The sequence below is a fragment of the Pseudonaja textilis genome, chromosome 2, assembly GCF_049901715.1.
Source record: "Pseudonaja textilis isolate UNSWEBS1 chromosome 2, rPseTex1.2, whole genome shotgun sequence".
NCBI classification, from domain to species: Eukaryota; Metazoa; Chordata; class Lepidosauria; order Squamata; family Elapidae; genus Pseudonaja; species Pseudonaja textilis.
The window spans coordinates 17,352,862-17,366,987 of NC_141991.1; the positions used below are offsets into that span (position 1 = coordinate 17,352,862).

General features: G+C 44.2%; 1 protein-coding gene across 3 annotated transcripts in view; it reads right to left on the reverse strand.

Annotated features, from left to right (window-relative positions):
• Window positions 1-274: 274 nt before the first annotated feature.
• VARS1 (valyl-tRNA synthetase 1) overlaps window positions 275-14,126 on the reverse strand; it is a 49,811-nt gene continuing 35,959 nt past the window's right edge. For all 3 annotated transcript variants that reach the window (XM_026720436.2, XM_087923351.1, XM_026720437.2), the window contains 10 exons: window positions 12,892-12,996; window positions 11,363-11,431; window positions 10,550-10,628; window positions 10,309-10,436; window positions 9,163-9,318; window positions 7,338-7,547; window positions 5,057-5,168; window positions 2,622-2,797; window positions 2,269-2,418; window positions 275-500 (listed from right to left, as the gene is read on the reverse strand). In XM_026720436.2, the coding sequence (XP_026576221.1) occupies window positions 432-500; window positions 2,269-2,418; window positions 2,622-2,797; window positions 5,057-5,168; window positions 7,338-7,547; window positions 9,163-9,318; window positions 10,309-10,436; window positions 10,550-10,628; window positions 11,363-11,431; window positions 12,892-12,996 (1,254 nt within the window). In that variant the 3' untranslated portion in view covers window positions 275-431. The remainder of the gene's footprint in view (window positions 501-2,268; window positions 2,419-2,621; window positions 2,798-5,056; window positions 5,169-7,337; window positions 7,548-9,162; window positions 9,319-10,308; window positions 10,437-10,549; window positions 10,629-11,362; window positions 11,432-12,891; window positions 12,997-14,126) is intronic.

Sequence of the window (14,126 nt, forward strand, 5' to 3'; positions counted from 1 at the left end):
TCCTTTTCTCATCACTGATCTAACTAGTCTCACTTGGGAGAAGTTAAGAGTTCAGGCCAGACAAAGACAGAGATTTTCAACCATGGCAGGTTTAAGCTGGATGGTCTTTCCTATGGGCAGCCTAGATGATCTTTACAGCCCCTTCCAACTTCCCAATTCTACGGCTCTACAACTTCATTAATTCTTGCACCTTGAGAGCAGGATTAAGGGACAACCTTTGCTGAAGGCCACTCAGTCTCCTCTCTGCAAACACCAAGGATAATTCAGTCTCCTAGCTGAGCAAAATAGTTTAATGTCTTCACAGAAAATATAACGAACTAAGAACAGCTGAACAGAAACAGGTCCTCCTTGGTTTTTCAGTGAAAAGGTTTCTTTCCCAACCCTCAAACATAGAACGGGCCCATCCGAGCAACTTCGTGCATCCTTCAATTTCAGATCATCCTCTTGAAATTCTGAACAGCTTCGTCTGCCTTCTGCAGTTCTGTCTCACTTTGTTTCAGCTGGAAAAAAAAAATGCCCAAGACAGATGCGTTGATAAATTTGTCAGTATGCCTTATCCTTTCTTAAGAGCCTAATCTGGAACTTGGACAGGGGACTTAATGAGGAAATTCAACTCTGGAGGTGGCTGTTAGATTGACAGCAGACTCCACCCTCCACCCACCTCACTTTCTGTTCTCCATCTATTTTATTAGTCATGTCAATGTATTTTGTTTTTTTTTCTTTTTCCTTACTTAATTTATTGGTTTTTTTAAATTTTACTTTCATTTTGTTTAAGCTTCTTTTTTATTCCTTCAGGGTTGTTGTTGTTGTTTTTTGTATGGTTGTGAGCTGCCTCGAATAGCCCTCTGGCCAGATAGGCGGTCAAGAAATTTAGTAACAACCATCGCTCAATTGCAAAAGACAGCTTTACTCGGAATAGCTTACATCCTGTGACGATACCTCTAAAACCACTAAGAATCAACATCTGCCTATCGAAGGTCTTTGGAAAGGACATGATAGGTGTATAAAAATGCCAAATCCAGTATGAAAATCTGGCTGAATGTGTGATTAATCAACAATGATGATGATGCACCTGCATCACACTTCCCATTTGCGTTCTGAAGGGTTTTTTTTGTAATTACCCTCAAGAAATATGCAGAATGGGCAATGTATGGCCCTCAAAGCCTCTTTTCTGTGGTCTTTCATTTCAACAATGTGGTTTCCTGCCTTTTTTAGATGAAAAGCATGTACAAAGTAAAACTGCCTAAAATAAGCCTCTCAGGCAAATAAAACTCCAAAAACTTTTTAAAATGCTTGTCCCAAAGATGCTTTTTCAAAAGACAACTGGACTTAAGTTTTTTTTTCCCCTTGAAGGTGTTTTGCTTCTCATCCAAGAAGCTTCTTCAGTTCTGAAGAAGCTTTGCTTCTCACTTGCTTCAGTCCTGAAGAAGCTTCTTGGATGAGAAGTGAAGTGTCTTCAAGGAAAAACAAAGTCCACTTTGTTAAGGTATTGAGATTTAATAGCTAACCAGCTGTTGTAAGGCTGCTGTAAATGCTGATGCAATGAGGATGAGTCAGCAGTTATTGCTGCTTTAAGACTAAGGTTGCGTCAGTGGTGTTAGTGCCACTTTAAGAAGCTGTATCTATGTAAAGGAGGCCATGAGAGGGCATTTCTCTCTCTCCTCGTGTTCTATCTCCATTGTAGTTCTCCGTGCAGAGTAATGAAGAGTGACTGCTTGCCTGGTATGTGCCTACCACGTATACGTATGTATATAGTACTCTTGTATATAAACCACTGTTAAAAGACAAAGCCTCTGTGTGCTGCGTTGTGCTCCTGGGTTGTCTCACAATAGTAGTTATGCTGCAAACACCCTGACAAGTTGCCTTTTGAAAAAGCACCTTTGGGACAACCATGACCTAGATGACTGAAAATTTCCCTAGACTTCTAAACTCCTTCCCAGCACATTCCAAGGAAAGCAAAGACCACAAGGTTAAAAGTGATCATTGACCCCAAAAATTGTCCATCCCTGACTCAGGATCTTCTAAAGGAACCAGCAACTTTTCTGGGCCCGAGTCCTGAATGCTGCATCCCCAAATGGCTAAAATCTCTTAGTATCTTATGATCGTGGAGTTTTTGGAAAGTGAAAACATTAACAAAAAAAAAGAAAGAAACTATCTTTGGGGACATTTGGTCTCTTGACATCCAGAGGTGATGCAATGGATCAAGCATCACCCACAACCTGATTTATAACAAAGCAAGCCCCCAAATGCCAATACTGTATGAGTTACCTTGGCTGCATCCAATTCTTGAACTTTGGCCGGTACCTTCAGAGCATAATCTTGACTCGCCATACGCTGGCGTAACAGTAGGATCTGTTTCTGCAGCTCTGCCTTTTTCCCTGTCAGTTTGGCTATCTCCTTCTCCGCATCAATCAAGCCCTGCCAAGGAATTCAGAGAATCAGCAAAGCTAGATACTACCTCACAGGCACCACTACAAGTTGAGAGTCACCGGTGAGCCACCCATTTCAGAATTCCCTGTCTCTCCTGTAAGAAAAAATGAAATATGCGCCCCGAAACTAAGGATCCTGTTGGTTCTCCACTGTCGGTCGACATTTTGTGGCCTGCTTGATTTTTTAAATACCTTCAGCAGAAGATGGACAATGCATTTGTCGGAGGCTATAGCTACAGCACAGCCTGTGGGAGGAATCTTTCCGGGTTCTAGTACCAGGACTTGCTTGGAGGAGGAAAGAATGCAGATATATTCGGAGCAACGAGTCACGGTCTCCGCTGTCTGAAGATCCAAGCACTGTAGGTAACCTGGGAACAGATGAATAAGAAAGGAGTGTCAGAGAAACTGAGAGGAATATGTGGCCCATTGTCCTGTTTTCCTTTATATTGTCCCTTGTAGCTTCATTGTAGACGGCAAGGAAGCCCTTGACAGAAATATGCAGAAGCTATGGCCTAGATCAGGGGTTACCATCCTTGGCAACTTTAAGACCTATGGACTTCAACTCCCAGAATTCCCCAGGGTAGCTCACAGAATTGTGGGAGTTCATGTCCACAAATCTAAACGTTGCCAAAATTGGACGTCCCTGGCGTAGACAAAGGGGCTGAAGCATTTTTTAAATTCAGAACTGACAGATAACATTTGGACTTCAGTCAGATACCTTCCTAATTCACAGAAATATAGAGAAAAGGGGGTTCGGATTTTCAAGATTCTACTATGAAAGCCAATATTAATAAAAGTTATCTTCAGACTTCCTGTGGAGTTAATTTTCTGGTTTGGTTATGACCTCTAAGATCGAGGCCAGGCAGCTTGTTTGGGATGGGAAGTTGCATTTTCGGACTCAGTGCCTGATGACTTAAAGGCTACAAAGAAAAGGAAGAAAAGGAAAAGGAAAAGGAAGTTTGAGAAATAGAGAAGAAACTCAAGCTGATGGCTCAAAGACAAGTGGAAGAAACCACTACTGGCTTTCTCCAAGTAGACCTTTTAAATTCACCCAGCCCTTCGAAAAAGCCCCGGTATGGAATAGCTATCCTCCCTAACGGAGGACTGACCCATTCCCTCAAAAAGGTGGAGAATGCAAGGCCCCAAATCAGAAACATCTGTTTTCCAAGTGTCTCTTTCTTTGGTTAGATGCATCAATTCGTGGAATAATTCAAAGAACACAGGGGCCAAAGGGGCAAATAGAAGAAATGAATCCTTCTCTCCACTGCGTTGGGGTCTAGAGTTTGGATATCTGCAGCTACACATCGGCTCCCTGCTCTCTACGCAGAAGATATCTAGCTAGCATGGGTTGAATACTAATTTAGCGCTTATTTTTCAGGGGGTGGGGAGATCACCCAAAAATGTGCCATGGCAACCTAGGCAACATGTTCTTGCAGAAAGAGAGAAATACTGATAGGCTCCAAACACTGAACTGGGATGTTGCAAACTACCGATCCATTTCAAAATCTATGAAATTGCTAAAATCATTATTATCTCCCACTTTAAAGCTAAGATCAATGCTGGGAAATGATTTGTAGCTGCAGGGATATTAAAGATTTTCCAACTCCTCCAATGAGACTTCAAGCTTAATGACTTCCAAAAGTTTGACCTGGTTTGCTAACCCATTTTAATTGTTCAGGCAGGCTCCAGATTTGCAAGGCCTGCAGTTTCCAGAATTTCAAGCCAAAGACAAAAAACCTGGATTCATAGCTTCTCATTCATTCATGAAAAGCCTTCGATGAAAAAAATCCCAGAAGGGTATGGCTAGCTGATGAGAGCTAAGTAGCTTGAAATAGATCTAGACTAGTCTCCCTTTATTTCTTTGTTGGTAAAACAGAAATTCAACACAAAAATAGTTTTGTTGTGAGAGCGACTGCCTGCGAAGGCTCCTGGATTGGGGCTGAAAGGCTGTTCTGACTCAAACCTTGTTTCCAAGGAAACAAACACACAAAACGGAGGTAACAGCAAAACCTTTTAATAATTCTTTACAAATTCTGTTCCTTCCCGGTTAAAAGGTTGTTTCAAACAAATTGTCTCTGATAAGAATGAGCCTTGCCAAGATTGTGCAAAGCTGTCAAGAACACTAGATCAAGTTGCTAAGAAATAGTTCAGACACAAAGCGTCTCCGCTAAGAGAGTCCGAACGTCCACAAGGCTTGAGTGCAAAACCTTCTTTGCTTCCTGCAAAGAACTCCGGTTTCTCAGCTGGCTTTTATCTTTTAAGGGAGGGGCCATCACCTTGCAGTCTTACTCCGAGTCACCCGTGCTGCTGCAGCTGCTCTTTCCTTCGAGCAGCCCTGCACGCGCACACACTGGGCACAGGCTCCTCGGGGTTCTCTTCATCACTGCTGCCAGCCTCTACAATCTCCGAAGGCAGCACTCCACTCCCTGATGGTCCTGGCCCCATCCCTGCATCACAAGCAAGCCCCTCATCTGAGTCCTCGCTCTCCGAGACCTCAGCCGTCCACACCTGCTGCCGCCGAACCACAACAAAGGCAAAAACAGAAGCAGTATGCTCCGTCCCATAATTGGGAAGAGCAGGTTGCCCTTACAGACCAATCTCACCAGAAAAAAAACACAGTCACTCACAGTCAGCTTTGGTTTTGGTAAGGTTGTAGTCCGACCGGAGGAAACGCAGAGCCTTGATGATGTTCAAGATGAAGTCAAAAGTGCAGTCCAGTTCTTCATTCCTCCAATGGAACTGAAAAGAAGGCAGAAGCACGAGCGACTCGATTTAATTTTCAGTTCAACAAAATGAAAATGGACTAAGAGAATTTCTTTCGTTTCAAAACAGGTAGTCCTCCATTTATGACTGGCCATTTTACGATCTTTTGAAGGCACAGAGGCCTATAAAGCAGTCTGACCATCGTAAACATTGCCCTGCCCTGCCATGGTCACATGACTCAACTTTACTCTCCATCATGGCGTTCCATGGTCTCACATGACAGGCAATGTTTTTTGCTGGGTTTCCGGCATTTTTTACCCGTTTCCATTTTTTAAAAACTTTTATTCAGATGAATGGGTTCACTTAATGACTGCTGGGTTTACTTAAGGACAGCAGTATTCATTTAATAGCCACTGCAAAAAAAAAAAGCTGGAAAATTACTTCTGGTCCACCAGATTTATGATCCCAATTATGGGAAATGGTGTAGGGTCTCTCGCTTGGGCGGGGGGTTGGACTAGATGACCTACAAGGTCCCTTCCAACTCTGATGATCTGTTATCTGTTATGGTTGAAAGTCAAGAATGACCTGTACTAATTTTCCTGTTTTAGTACTCTTAAGACTGTCAAGCCTTACAGCCTTATCATTTTATTTCATGATGGTTACACTTAGGATTATGATTTTGCAGGAACCCAATTTGTGTGCCGTTCCTTTTTCACCGTTTGAATGTTTGGATTTATTTCCAAAGGAGCTTCTGGGATAGCATTTTGTTCCTCCTCAGGTTGCACTAGAGCTCACCCAACAATGTTACAATACAGATTAATGGAAGGGACCTCAGAAGTCTCCTAATCCAACCAGGGCTCAAGCAGGGGACCGCACACAATTCTGGATCTTCTGGAAAACCTCCCGTGATGGAGCATGCACAACTTCCGGAGGCAAATCCTTCCAGTAATTCTCACTGTCAGGAATTTTTTCCCCTTAGTTCTAGAGGTTGGATCCTTCTTTGATAAGTTCCCCTCTATTACTCCTTGTCTTGCCCTCAGATGCTTTGGAGAATAGCTGGGTCCCCTTCTTCCTTGTGGCAGCCTCTCAAATATTGGAAGACTGCTATTGTCAGCGTTCCAGGGAACCTCCATTCCGATCAGTAGATCCGAGACAAGCACAATCTCAAAAGTACCTTTATTAGAATAGCACCTGGCACATCTGTGGAATCTCAAAACTAAAAGTTTCCCGGACTTCGCACAATGTCCCAAACTACAAACCATCTCCATTTTCCCTCATCATCACATCACATGAACCAATCCCAAAGTAAATTCCCTTTTTCTTCTGCGCCACCCTCTATGACCTTGAACTAACAAAAGAATTCTATTTTGTCTACTTACAGCGGCGGTTCCCAACCTTTTTTTCGCCCCGCACTCCTAAAGAAATTTCACTCGAACCTCGCACCCCCTGAAGTTTAGACTTTAGGAACTACTGAACGCGTTTAAATATATGGTAGGGTTGAATCTTTTCAGCTACGTATGTGACGGCCACTAAATAACGATACTTAACTCTAAAATGAAAACAAAGTTAATCCATTGCATAATAAATAAAAATGCCAACATATAGCCAATATCCTATTATTTACCTGGACTTTTCTCGCACCCCCTGGAATATTGTCTGCGAGCACCCCAGGTTGGGAACCCCTGACTTAGAGCTACTCAATAAAAATCACCCCCCTCTCACTTTCTCAAGCTATGTGGCAGCGATGGAATAAGGATTCCAAAGCTGACAGCTATCATGTCACCCCTAATCCTTCTCTTCGTTTAGACTGGACATATCCACTTCCTGCAACCGTTTGTTGTATGTTCTATCCTCTAGTCCAGTGGACATCAACCTGGTCCCTACCGCCCACTAGTGGGCATTCCAGCTTTCATGGTGGGCGGTAGGGGTTTTGTCCCCTACTTTATAAATCACCATTACTGTGGAAACAGTGGGCGGTTAGAGTATACTTTACTACTAACAAAAGTGGGTGGTAGGTATAAAAAGGTTGACTACCCCTGCTCTAGTCCCCTAATCATTTTTGTTGCTCTTGTCTTGACTCTTTCTAGAGACCCAACATCTTTTTTATATCCTAGTGACCAGAACTGGGCACAGTATTCCAAGTGTGGTCTTACCAAGGTAGTGTAGTTGGCCAGCTACAAGCTTCAGATTCTGTTACCCACTCACCTGCTCAGTAGTAGGGTAAGGGGTGACACAGATGCTGGGAGGGTCAGAGGAAGGAGACCGCCGGGGCAGCCGCTGGAACAGTTCCTCGGTGACAAAAGGCATGAAAGGACTGAGGAGACGAAGACCAGCATCCAAGCAGGTGTATAGAACATTCTGGGCTGTCTGAATTGCGGCCTGGTCTGATCCGGCAAATACAGGCTTTAGGCATTCCTAAGTGGAACATTGAAAAAAAAAAGAATAAAAATGTAGAAGGTGAAACACTGGCTACCAACTTATTATGTGTTTTTTTTCTGAAGTCTTACATGGAACAGACTAATTAATGAAGGCCATAATGAGCCAAGCTTTGGGCTCCCTTTTAAACTCAGCTTCACAAAACGTTTGTGTCCCCTATGATAAACAGGCAGAGAATCAAATTCAGACTTGGTATTTCATGATGCCTTTAAATGTTTACTAGATTTTGCATTGCCTTAATACTTTAGGCGTTCATAACAGCGTTACAAACTCAGAGCAATTTTGTGGAGGGGTCTCAAATGAGTCTGTACTATTTGTTGTTGCAACTTAAATCAGATCTAATAAACGGATAAATATAGCTTCAGGAATTGACTCACTAGCAAAATCAGAGCTAGTCTTCAACCAATCAGGGGTCTCCCAAATATAATGGCACCATGAATGAGAGAATCCCAGCTAGCTAGGAATTCCGAGAGCAATAGAACATAAAATAATTGCAAAGGACCTTGGGTAAGGCAGACCTTACACCGTCCCAACCAAATGGCTATCCAGTCTATTTTTGAAAACCTCCAGGGATGGAGCATTCACAACTCCAGGAGGCCAGCTATTCCACTGATTAATTTTTCTCACTGTCAAGAAATTTCTCCTTACTTCTAGGTTGGATCTCTCTTTGACAAGCTTCCACCCATTACGTCTTGTCCTGTCCCTCAGGTACAGTTAAACCCAACCAGTCCAAGAGACACTAACTTGGGAAAATTACTCAAGGCCGATGACAACAAACCTATGACATATGTGTCAAAGGAGACACACCATGAAGTTTTGGGTGACATGCCAGCGTTCACCAACACTCAACTATTCTCAAAAATCACTCCCCATTCCTCACATTATTTTTGGAGGCTACAAGGCTGCATGAGAACGGGGTCTGTTTTACCCACACTTCATTTTTCTAATTCTTTCACAATTCTTTATATAGACGTAACTGGACTATTTTTTTCATTGCCTAAATAAGTAAACGAATCGTTTCTCTTTTGTTTGGAAGGGGCAGCGACACACCAGCTGAATCAAGTTAGGCCTTTCCTGAATTTTTAACATGTGAAGGTGGGATTCAAATATTTTTACCGCCGGTTTGGTGGGCGTGGCTTGGTGGGCCCACTTTGCGTGCCTGCGCATGCCAAATGCACACTTTCCACAGGCACATTTGCACAGGCGCAGAGGCGTTCTAACTCACCTCCTGCAAGCCTGCACAGTCCTGGTCGCTTCAGCAGCTGCCGTGCGACACTCTCCTGTGCCACACAAAGCGGCTGCGCTTCAAACTCAGAGGATAAAGGTAAGTATGGGAGCCCGGGCAGGCGGGAAGGCCCAACAGCAAAGCGGCAGAGAGAACCATTTCAGTCTCTGCTGCTCATCGCTGCTACCAGCTCGGCCGAACCAGGCCAAACCGGTAAAATAATACCACCACTGGTGGAGACCAAAATGTTCGCCATCACCGATCAAGGCATTACGCCTTATGGGCAATAGTGCAATATCTGTAAGGGAAATGTTATGCCTCCCAGGATGAAGGGGGATGAGAGTTTGGTGGCTCAGGGGTCTCACTCACAAGGTAGACGTCACACAGCTCATACAGCCAGAAATTGTACACTGCGGTAGTGATGCCAGAGAAGTCATAGGCCTGAAATCCCATGTTGCATAACTCCACGGCGTGGCTCAGGCGACTCAAGATCCAGAGGTCTACGAGGCTCTCGGAGCCACTGAGCTGCAACAAACAAATCAGATTAGTAAAGAAGAACTTCTGGTAAATCCAGAATAATGAACGCTTTGTACCATTAAAAGGAGAATATTTGTAGCTCAGGGTTGAAATGAGAGGACCTTGGTGCTCTCTGATTTTACCTGTTTTCTTGCAGACCTTTCATTACCCAAACTAGGTAACAACATCAGTGTTAGTCCTGATGATGTTGATGATGTTTGAGACCAGCATTGATGATGTTACCTAGTGTGGATAATGAAACACCTGCAAGAAAACAAGCAAGCTCAGACCGCACCAAGGACCCGCTCTGTACCAAGAAAGAATAGCTAAGGAAAATTGTCAGGCACAAAAGATCAGGACCGAAAGTTAAGTTGGAATTCAGAACTACAATTACTCCTCCAGTTAGGACTACAGCTGGGACACTTTCTGTTGCTAAATAAGGTTCTTGTTAAGGGAACCGCACGCAATTTTGCCTTTGCCACAGTTAAGTGAATCATTACAATAATTAAGTTAATCACGTGGTCATTAAACGAATCCAGCTCCTTCCATTGACTTTGCTTGTTGGAAGCTGGCTGGGAAGGTCACAAATGCTGATCAGATGACCTCAGGACGCTGCAACCATCATAAATACTTGCCGGTTGCCAGGTGTCCGGATTCTGATCACCGACTGTAGGGATGCTGCAATGGTTTTAAATGTGAAGACCGGTCACATATCACTTTTTTCAGTGGTGTTGTAACTTTGAATGGTTGCTAAACAAATAGTTGTAAGTCAAGGACTATCTGTATTTATCACTCAACCCTATAGACCAGAATCTTGTCAACTGAGTTCAAATATGAACTGGCACTAGATAAGGGTCAATGAAATTTAAGGGAGGCTGGACTTGGATTGTATGTGGCAACGTAAGGATTCTAAACTGATGACATGTTTAACTCCGTCCATCCCAGCATCACCTGCTCGTCTACAAAAACAGAAAAGAGAATCTAGAAGAACAGGCTTACCTCAGGGCTGGGGGGTGGCTGGAATCCCTCCCCAAGACCACGGATGGCAAATCTGGTGGCGTTCCAGAGTTTGTTGCAGAAATACCGGTAGCCCAGAATCCGGTTCACATCCAGGTTTATATCCCGGCCTGAGGAGAGAAAAACAACAGACAGACATTATGAGAGAAGCCAACACGAAAGCAAGGTTAAGAATTCTGTCACCACATTGAGCCACGCTCTCAAGCAGAGGCTGGAAATGTACCTTGTGTTGTGTAAGCGCAGAGAGCAAAGCGAAGGGCATCCGTCCCGCATTCTGGGATCCCATTGGGGTAATCCGATTTCTGCAAAGCAAGTACCGAGGTATACATTTGATCTTGTAAATTTTTGGCTCCAGTTTCAAAGCCTTCTCTCTAAAAATGTACACAGGTAGCCATCGACTTTCAACAATTGAGCTCCAAATTTCCATGGCTAAGCCAGACAGTTGTTAAGTGAGTTTTACCCCCATTTTACGACCTTTCTTGCCAAAATTGTTAAGTGAGTCACTGCAGTTGTTTATGCTAGTAACAAGGTTGTAAAGTGAATCTGGCTTCCCCATTGACTTTCTTCATCATAAAGTCGCAAAATGTAATCACATGACCCTGGGACACGGCAAGTGTCATAAATATGAGTCAACTGCCCAAGTGTCCAAATTTTGATCACGTGACCGTGGGGGATGCTGCAATGGTTGTAAATGTGAAAAATGGTCATTACCTCGCTGTTTTCAGTGCTGTTATAACTTTGAATGCTCACTAAATGAATGGTTGCAAGTCAAGGATTACGTGTACAACCCTTACATTCAAAGCTGTCAGGCCCAAAACAGAAAATTCAGTGCACCTCCAGCCAAGATGCACGAATACAAATACTATATTCTGGATGAGTGTGACATATGAATGCTATTTTAAAAAAGCTACTGAAGAAAAGAGGGAATATATTCAGAGAGACACCACACTCTGCCACCACCCAATACAACGAAAGAACATCCGTTTGAGGTCTATCAACATGAAGCAAAGGTTAAAGACAATAGAAAAATATATACCTGCCCCTTTTTGGCTCGCTCCAGCTCAAGTGGGTCCAAATTGCTGTCTAATAACTGAGCATGTAAACCCTACAGAGAGAAAAAATGGTGGTCTTTCATAAGATGTATAAGGTCATACTAAGAGAAACCTCATTTGCAATCTTTCCCCAATGTGGGGGGATGGGGGGAGAGGAGGAAGAGGAGGATGTCATGTTCCTGTCGGAATCTGATTTGGAGGGGGAGGCCAAGCAGCCGACAAGGAGTGGGAGTGTGGCTCCGTTGACTGTGGAAGAAACTGGGGAAGGGCAAAGCTGGGGAGAGGTAGAGCAAGGGAAAGGGAATTTGGGGGAAGACCCAGGCCTACACCTCTTCATCCTAGGGCATGCAGGGAGGAATGGAAAAGGGAGCAACGTGAGCTGCGTGGTTTTATGGGGGAGGAAAGGGCCCTGATTCCCTTCATTAGCTGTGGCTGGAAACACAGTATTTAAAAGGGGAAATTGTGCACAACAAAGCTGTTGGGAGCAAATCGTGAATTATCTGGTATCATCAAGGTTTATCTGGGTTCCTGGCGTCTTCCCAACTGGGTGTGTTTTGCTGGGCTTTCAAGTCTGCAATTCTTTCTCCTGCCCTGTCAAGTTAATTATTGCAGCATGGTTTGTGTGGATTTTTTTTTTTTTTACAGTTTATATGTACTTTGGTTTTGGACTTAATTTCCTCCACTTAAAGATTGTTCTTGGAAGAGTTTTTTTCTCCAGCCGAAGGTAATCTGGACACTGGGGACAAAGTTGGAGGTATTAAAGAGACATTTCTGCTTATTTGACTGTGTTGTCTTTGTGCCATACCCCCAGGTATCGAGGAGGAGGAGGAGGAGGAGGAGGAGGGGGAGGAGGAGGAGGAGGAGGAGGAAGAGGAGGAGGAGGAGGAGGACAAACAATAAACAATAAACAACAACCTGAACCTAGTTGTTTCCCTAGTAACGTCAGGATATCTCTGGCCACTCCTTGCAGCCTTTGCAAGTCAAACACAGTAGCCTGAAGAAACCTACCCACGTCTATCATACTGAACTGTGACAAAGCTAAAGGCAGCCACACATCCCACCGCAGCCCTTGCAGCAACTCAGTCAGAAGCCACAACAACTGGGGTGAAAAGTTGACACACAGGTCTGGCTGTTAACCACATCTGACTACCGCTGCCTTCAGCCCAGCCGCAAGCTTCCTCTTTGCAACTATTCACATGTTCCCAACTGATCTGAAAAAAAAAAAAGAACCAAGTTTCCGATTCTCAAGGGAAAGGTAGGTCTCCTGACTACCCACCACAAGAGGAATTCTTTGCAGATGTTTCATTACCCAAACTAGGTAACTTCACCAGTGTACTGATAATGTTACCTAGTTTGGTAACAAAACGCCTGCAAGAAAGCAACCAAGCTTAGAGAGCACCAAGGACCCCTTATTTCAACTCTTGAGCTACAAATATTCTCCTCTTATCAATCCAACGAGAATCTAAACCATCTTGCAGCTCCATCTTCTGACAGCCACAAACCATGGGTTCACCTCCAGAGTAATGCCGGTGACCACATCCAAGGGATCTATGACATTTCCCAGTGATTTGCTCATCTTCTTTCCGTGGGCATCCCGAATGACAGCATGAAGGTAAACCTGGAAAGAAAGCACGGAACATTAATTAAATTTTGAGGGAGACTTGGAAACGGGCAACGCAGTTTGGAAATCAATCTCAAAACAGGTTTGGCCCTTGATTTTTCGAGCCTAACTCCAGGCACGGGGTCCAAGCACGACCATTGATGAACAACAATTGCATATCTTTCTGTGTTGTGTTACATGCATCGGGACAGCACAACACCCACAAAGTTCAACTCAAGAACATCGCGAGACTCATCCAGTAGGTTTCTGAGCTTCAGTTAACTCAAGGTTTTTGGGTTGCCTCTGTTCTGCCACACTGCCCTGGCCCCATGTCTGCTTCTGACGCAGAACCCTTGTTCGAGACTTCCTCAGCCTCCAGGGACTGGCCCATCTTCCTCCTCAACCTCTTCACTGTCTGACTCTGATGCCAGCTCTGCTAGCCACTGGCAGGCCACAACAGCCTCAAAGAGGACTAGCCCCTTGTGATTTAGATTGGACATCCCATTCTATTGGGGGTGAAATTGGCCTTCTTGCAATTAAGGTTTCCCTGATTTGGCCACAGCCAGAAGTGGGGGATGGAGAAGTGGAGAAGAACTCATACAACCTGTCATGCCCCTGTCGGAGTCTGAATCCGTTGGCTGTGGAAGAAACTGGGGAAGGGCAAAGTCCAGCTGGGCAGAGCAGGGGAGAATTAGAACAAGGGAGAGGGAGTTCAGGGGAAGACCCACCCACCCCACTTTCATCCTAGGGCACGCAGGGAGGAATGGAAAAGAGAGCAACGTGGGTTGTGTGGCTTACGGGGGAGGAAAGAGCCCTGATTCCCTTCATTAGCCACACCTGAGAAGAGAGTTTAAAAGAGATGTATGCTGAGTGCGACAACTGCTGGGAACAAACATTAGTTTATCTTGTGTTTACTTTGGTTATCTGTGTTCCTGGCATCCTCCCAACTGTGTTGAATTATTGCTGTTCCTTCACGTCTGAAATTCCTTCTCTTGCCTTGCCGGACTAATGACCTCATCTTGCCTCGATTGGACTTATAGTTACAGTTTTTGTTGACCACATTTTGGACTTGATTCTCTGCAGCCAGAGGCTGTTCCTGGGAGAATTTTTCTCTAACCCAGAAGGTAACCAGGATATTGCGGGCAAAA